At 57.6% G+C, this 6783-nt stretch overlaps 1 protein-coding gene across 2 annotated transcripts; it reads left to right on the plus strand.

Moving 5' to 3' along the window:
• Positions 1-6204, plus strand: LOC111942569 (uncharacterized). Of its 2 annotated transcripts, none has more exons than XR_015281754.1 (13): positions 1-229; positions 587-658; positions 747-818; positions 907-972; positions 1423-1530; positions 2160-2231; positions 2320-2391; positions 2479-2514; positions 3029-3136; positions 3422-3493; positions 4117-4396; positions 5237-5402; positions 5932-6204. XR_015281754.1 is itself a non-coding variant. In XM_086872772.1 (13 exons), the coding sequence occupies exons 1-13, from the start codon at positions 133-135 to the stop codon at positions 6128-6130; spliced, it is 1281 nt and encodes a 426-aa protein (XP_086728898.1). In that variant the 5' UTR covers positions 1-132; the 3' UTR covers positions 6131-6204. The 2 variants fall into 2 exon arrangements, 1 of the variants encoding a protein (XP_086728898.1); XM_086872772.1 differs by having other exon boundaries at positions 2479-2577; positions 4117-4194.
• The last annotated feature ends 579 nt before the right edge of the window (positions 6205-6783 follow it).

Genomic DNA, 6783 nt, shown 5'->3' on the forward strand with positions numbered 1-6783 from the left:
ACAGCACCACAAGGATCAAGCAGTCAGTCTTTGACCACGACTGTTGTGGCAGCAGCGGTGCTGACATTGGGACAGTGGTGTCAGGACAGTGGTGGCAGCAAGAGCTGCAGGACTGGCAGTGGGCAAGGCACCATGGCCTTTGCTCTGCACCTCTTCCTCCTGCTCCTCCTGGCAGTGGCCCTGCCTGACAGGGCTGCCCAGGCTGCTCCGTGGCGAGCACGGCGAGCAGGTGAGCCGGCAGCCTCGGTCCCCTTTCCCGGGACAGTGCTCCCTTCTCCCTGGGAAGTGTTGGGGATGGTTTTCCCCCAGGGCTTAAGGGAGGGTTTCCTCTGTGGGAGGGAGAGAGTCCCCAGAGCCCCTGGGCTGGTCCCACTGCACCACCAGGGATGTTGCATGGGGCCTGCAAAGAAGGTGGAGAGTGACCAGAGCCAGCCCAGAGCTCTCCAGGCCCCTCTGCAGCTTTGGCCATGTCCACCGACATCTGGCTGCCACGGCCTTTCCCAACCCCCTTGCAGTGCCCAGTTCCCTAATGCAGAAGGGCGTCCCACCACACCATGGAATGGTTCTGATCTGTGCTCCCTTCTAGATGACGGTGGTAGGAAGGCTTCTCCAGCAGCTTGGCTTCATGAAGATTTTCTGCCTCTGGAGCCCCATGCAGGTATATTCTCACTGTCCCAGCAAGAAATAATCATTGACCACCTGTCATGAACCAGGTGACAGAAGCTTCTGTGGCTGTTGAGTTACAGGTGTGTCTGCATCAAGGACATTTCAAGCTCCTTTTCTGGTTGCTGCACGCAAGCCCAGCTCCCATCACAGGGGTGAGTGGTGTGTCCTTGCTGATCCCACAGGCTTGAGCCCTGGTTCTGTGGGATCCATTCATCTGAAAAGGAAATACTTTTTGTTAAGGTTCTCCTAGAGGGAGGAATAAACCCACAGAAGACAAGATGCTGAGTGAACTGGATAGACGCTATGGTGGGTCCAAGTCCCTCAGCCTTCTCCTGAGACTCAGCAGCCAGGGGCTTTCTCTGCACATCTGGACACGCCGTGCCTGGCACAGTGGGAAGGGATCCATGGCAGCTTCACTGCCCCCTGCTGCTTTCATGGCCTGCAGGGCTGTTTCCCAGCCTGGCCTGGCTACAGCTTCTCCCCAGCCTCTGCAGGAAGGCATTTGGCATCAGCTGACAGGGAGCCCAAACTGCAGCACAGGCCATGCACAGCCAGAGATCCCTTGCAATTTCCCAGTCTTGGGGTAGATGTGGAATGGCAGCTCTTTGGAGGTGGGAGGGCCCTGGCATGGCTCCAAAGTTTTGATGGCTTCCTGAACCTTATTCATGACTTGGACAAGTATTGCCTTTTGAAGATGCCACCTTCCTGTTGGGGAACAGCCCCACCTGATCCAGCTGTGGCTCTTCTTTTCTCCAGAGATGAACCCAAAGGCTGTGCTGAAGGCAGCGTTTCCCGGAGGAAGCAGTGGCTCATGGGCAGCCTCTGCTGCAGGAAGGGAGGCCATGCCAGGCACAGTCCCAGGAGGTAATTGCTGTGCCTCTGGGCCTGAGCCCTGCTGAGGCTTGAGCTGCCATCTCTGTTGCTTGGCTGTGTGAGCACAGTGCAGAGGAATTATCCTGAGCAGGCTCAGGGCACTCGGCTACTGAGCAGTTCTGCTGAGGTCCCTCCATGGGAGACACATCCCAAAACCTGGCAGCGGCTTCAAGGAATGCCCATGGTGGGGAAAGGGCTGAGGGGAGGGTAAAGCTCCAGTGTGCCCTGAGAGGGCCTGGCTCTGTCCCCTTGGGCTGGGGGAGCTGTCCCAGCTGAAGGACGGAGGGCAGGAGAGAGGGCAGGAGGAAGGTAGGGATATCTGTGGCACTGAATGCTGCAGTTTGGCCCAGGGCTTAATGGTTTCCTCTGTGGCAGGGAGAGCCCCTGGGCCCTGGGCTGGTGCCGCTGCCCCACCAGGGATGTTGCATGGGGCCTGCAAAGAAGGTGGAGAGTGTCCAGAGCCAGCCCAGAGCTCTCCAGGCCCCTCTGCAGCTTTGGCCATGTCCACTGACATCTGGCTCCCTTGGCCATCCCCCGACCCCCTTGCAGTGCCCAGTTTCCTAAGGCAGAAGGGGGTCCCAGCACACCATGGAATGGTTCTGATCTGTGCTCCTTTCTAGACAAGGGTGGTAGGAAGCCTCCTCCAGCAGCTTGGCTGCATGAAGATTTTAAGCCTCTGGAGCCCCATGCAGGTATGTTCTCACTGTCCCAACAAGAAATAATCATTGACAACCTGTCACAAACCAGGTGACAGAAGCTTCTGTGGCTGTTGAGTTACAGGTGTGTCTGCATCAAGGACATTTCAAGCTCCTTTTCTGGTTGCTGCACGCAAGCCCAGCTCCCATCACAGGGGTGAGTGGTGTGTCCCTGCTGATCCCACAGGCTGAGCCCTGGTTCTGTGGGATCCATTCATCTGAAATGGAAATACTTTCTGTTAAGGTTCTCCGAGAGGGAGGAACAAACCTACAGAGGATAGTAAGTCGCTGGAGACATCCAAACACATGGATAAGATGTTGAGTGAACTGGAGAGACGCCATAGTGAGCCCATATCCCTCAGCCTTCTCCTGTGACTCAGCAGCTGGGGGCTTTCTCTGCACATCTGGACATGCTATGGCTGGCACAGCAGGAAGGGATCCATGTCAGTCTTGCTGTCCCACTGCTGCTTTCATGGCCTACAGGGCTGTTTCCCAGCCTGGCCTGGCTGCAGCTTCTCCCCAGTCCCTGCAGGAAGACATGTGGCATCAGCTGACAGGGAGCCCAAACTGCAGCACAGGCCATGCACAGCCAGAGATCCCTTGCAATTTCCCGGTCTTGGGCTAGAACAGGTGTAGGGGCTGTTTGGAGGAGGGAGGGCCCCGGCCAGCCCAAATAACCTGGCCTTTCTCCTGATCCTTAACCATGACTTTAACAAATATTGCCACTTGAACATGCCACCTCCTCAACGGGGAATGGTTCTATCTGATCGAGCTGTGGCTCTTCCTTCCTCCAGAGATGAACCCAAAGGCTGTGCTGAAGGTGCCATTTCCCGGAGGAAGCAGTGGCTCATGGGCAGCCTCTGCTGCAGGAAGGGAGGCCATGCCAGGCACAGTCCCAGGAGGTAATTGCTGTGCCTCTGGGCCTGAGCCCTGCTGAGGCTTGAGCTGTAAATCTCTGCTGCTTGGCAGTGCCTGCCTTTCAGGGATTTTGTACAGAGCATGGAAAAGGTGTTGAGAATGTCCAGAGCCAGTCCAGAGCTTTCCTCAGGCCCCTCTGCAGCTTTGGCCATGTCCATTGACATCTGGCTCCCATGGCCTTCCCCGACCCCCTTGCAGTGCCCAGTTCCCTAAGGCAGAAGGGGATCCCAGCACACCATGGAATGGTTCTGATCTGTGCTCCCTTCTAGATTGGGATCGTGACATGGAGCATCTGGAAGTGCTGGTAAATGGCGGTTTGAAGACCTTGCCAGATGCTGGAGGCAAGTTCTCGATGTCCCTTTCCGCACAGAACAATCCGTGTCAAGGTGGCAAGAGCTCACTCATGTGCCATTTCCTTCAAGAGTCTGAAGGTTGACGGATTCTGGAAACCTTGCCCTGCTCCCTTCTGGAGCCCTGAGTGATCCCACAGCATTGCTGTCAGTGGGAGGAAGGAGCATTTAGCCGTCAATCCTCTTCCTGTGTGTAATGCCAGTGTCTCCTTCCGTGTGCTCTGTGCAGCCACGGAGAAGAGCAGAGAGGGAAGGGCTGGGCTCAGGGCTGTGCCCTGGGGCTCTGCCTTGTGTGGCTCCTTTCTGGCCCCAGGGAACCTGAGATGCTCCTGCTCCAGCTGCCAAGCCCTGGCCCTGCTTGAGGCTCAGTTCAGAGCTGCTGGCAGCTCCAGGGAGTCCTTTCTCCCCTGACTGCCATGCAAGGGGCTCCTTCCATCCCACTGTGGGCCCACTGCAGGCATGTGGTCCCCCTGCCCTTGCTACTGAGTTGAAGGCAGAGATGAGGAAGTGCCTTGGAGGGCAGCAGTCACCTGGGTGTACTCACTGCCACTCCAGCCTGAAGAAGAATCTTCAGCAGTGTCACGGGAGTTGTTCTGTCCTGACTTTCTTTGCAGATGAACCTGATGATGAAGATGATCCGGACTCCCCATCCATATCAGTTACTGAGCCTGATGATGAGGAAGATTATGAGGGTAGGTCAAGGCCTTTCCCCCTGGGAGAGCCTCCAGCTCAGAGCCCAAGGCTCGGCCACGGTGGCATCTCCGCAGGTGCCAGGACAGAGCCGTGCATGGTTGTGCCCTCACCCTGCGTGATCCTCTCACTGCTCCTGTGGCTCAGTGCTGCCTGTGCAGATCAGCAGACATGACTGAAGCTTCTGTGGCTGTTGAGTTATAGGTGTGTCTGCAGGGAGGACTTTCCCAGCTCCTGAGCTAAATTCTGCCAGCAAGCCCAGCTCCCATCGCTGGGGTGTGTGGTGCCTCCCTGCTGATCCCACAGGCTGACCACTGGTTCTGTGGGATCCATTCCTGGGAAATGCAAATACTTTATATAATGGTCCCCTGAGAAAGAAGAACAAACCTATAGGAGATAGTAATGTAGCAATGGGGGAACTCAAACACCTGGACGTAATCCTGAATGATCTGGAGGGACGCCATGGTGGGTCCATGTCCCTCAGCCTTCTCCTGACACTCAGCAGCCGGGGGCTTTCTCTGTACATCTGGACACGCCGTGTGCCCGGCACAGCAGGAAGGAATCCATGGCAGCCTTGCTGCCCCATTGCTGCTTTCATGGCCTACAGGGCTGTTTCCCAGCCTGGCCTGGCTGCAGCTTCTCCCCAGCCTCTGCAGGAAGGCATTTGGCATCAGCTGACCGGGAGCCCAAACTGCAGCATGGGCCACGCACACCTTGAGATCCCTTGAAAATTTCCAGTCTCAGGCTAGTTCAGGTTTAGGGTCCGTTTGGAAGAGGGGTGGCCCTGGAGCATTTCCAAAACCTTGGGCATTTTCCTGATCCTTACCCATGTCATTGAGAAGTATTGCCTGGAGAAGACCAGCACAGCACAGAGAAATTGTGTCATTCGAGCTCAGGGGGTTGAGCAGTCTTGTGCCAAGGGGTGGCAAGGTGCCTGCAGGCCCCAGCTCTGGGGGAAACAGAGAACGTCCTGGCTGTATCCAGCGTGCTGCCAGCTCAGCAATGGAGCACAGCAAAGGCTCACGCTGCCCATTGCTCCCACAGATGCAGCTGGCACCACAGCACATGCTCAGAAGATCTGGGAGAGCATGAGAAGAGTTTTCTACCAGGGAACAGATGGTTTGATTAAGTTAATGGCCATTGTGGCTGGTGGAGCAGTTTTCCTGATGATGTGCTGTGCCGGAATCTGGTATTGCCAGAAGGGAAAACGGTGAGTGTTTTGCGATCTCAGCCTCAAACAGCTTCTTGAAAGGCTGCTCATAGTCAGGAAACATTCCCAGTGAGGCTGCTGTGCACTTGTGGGTAGGCCTTGGTTGCCCAAATAACTCTGCTGAGAGTTCTGCTGCTGCCCAGGCCTTTCATTGGCCTCTTAATTGCTGGGCCTTGTCCTGGGGAGCCCGCTGGGGCTGCAGCCAGTGCTGGCTCCCACTCAGGGTTCCTGGCCAAGAGCAGCCCCAGGAGCAGCAGGCAGAGGCAAAGCAAGGTGGGCAGGAGAAAGAGCGGGGATGAGATTGCCCTTGAAAGGCAGAGGTGCTCTGGGGCCCGCTCCTGGTCAGGGACCCTGCCCAGAGCCATCCCCTGCTCGCTGGGGCCTGGAGGGGCAGCTGTCCAGCTGGGCCAAGCTGTGCCAGCAGCTCCAGCCATGCTGGGGAGCCTTGGCCGCTCTGGGCCCTGCTGTGCAGGAGGGTCCCTGAGTGCCAGCAGTAGCTGGGGGCCTCAGCCACCTCCTCTCTCCACAGGAGCACCTCTGCAGCTTCAGAAGAGCAGCCAAAGATTTTAGTCTCTGAGAAGCTGACCTGTTATCCTCGCTCTTCACATCTCTCCCCATCTGCTGTGCTGCGGCTGCATCCCCGTCTTGAGGGCATCCCAAGACCCACACCTCCCAAGCGAGACCCTCTGCCCCTGAGCCCCCTGGCCCTGTTCCCTGGCCAGGACTGAAATTGGGCAGCCCCTGTCCACCAGAGCAGGGGTTGGCCCATGGTTTTTTTTCAAATAAAGAGATGGAGCTGTCACCCCAGTGTCCAGCTGGTACCACCAGCAAAGCCCACACGGCACCAGCCCCAGCTGAGCTCCATGTCCAGGAGCAGACGGGGGTGCCCACGGTGTGGGCAGGCAGGAGCCAGGCAGGGGCTGCCGTGACCAGCGGTGGGGCCCCGAGGGGCTGGGGGAGCCCATGCTGAGCGTCCCTGGGCTGTGAGGGCACATTTCCTTCAGTGGCATCACCTGGGCCTGCACCTCATGAGGCACACAGGGCAAATTTGGGCTCTCTCCTAAGGTGTGCAGGGATTCCCCAGGAGGAGTGCAGTGGGGTTAAACTGAGAGGGGTTTTTACTCTTCTCAGCACAGCAAAGGGGACAGTCTTGGCTGAGGTTTTGCAGAGCTGGGAGGAAGCCTCTTGTGAGCCCTTGGGCCCGGCCTGTGGGCACAGCAGGCAGGTGGAGCCCATCCCTTGAGGCCAGTCCGGGCTGCTCGGGCCAGGCTGGGCCGGGTGAGCCGGGCCATTCTCTGGGGCACAGGAGGCACCCAGGGCTATAACTGGGGCTGTGGTTTTTCAGCTTGAAGGGAGGCTGGCTCTGTTGATTCAGAGGGCA

Source organism: Cyanistes caeruleus, unplaced genomic scaffold, assembly GCF_971803275.1.
Source record: "Cyanistes caeruleus unplaced genomic scaffold, bCyaCae1.hap1.1 HAP1_SCAFFOLD_76, whole genome shotgun sequence".
NCBI classification, from domain to species: Eukaryota; Metazoa; Chordata; class Aves; order Passeriformes; family Paridae; genus Cyanistes; species Cyanistes caeruleus.

Bases quoted from the DNA above. Each gene is read 5' to 3' on its own strand.
- LOC111942569 (XM_086872772.1), top strand. From the start codon at position 133: ATGGCCTTTGCTCTGCACCTCTTCCTCCTGCTCCTCCTGGCAGTGGCC. The intron at 230-586 runs GTGAGCCGGCAG...GCTCCCTTCTAG, and splicing joins GTGGCGAGCACGGCGAGCAG to ATGACGGTGGTAGGAAGGCT. The intron at 2,232-2,319 runs GTATGTTCTCAC...GTTGAGTTACAG, and splicing joins GCCTCTGGAGCCCCATGCAG to GTGTGTCTGCATCAAGGACA.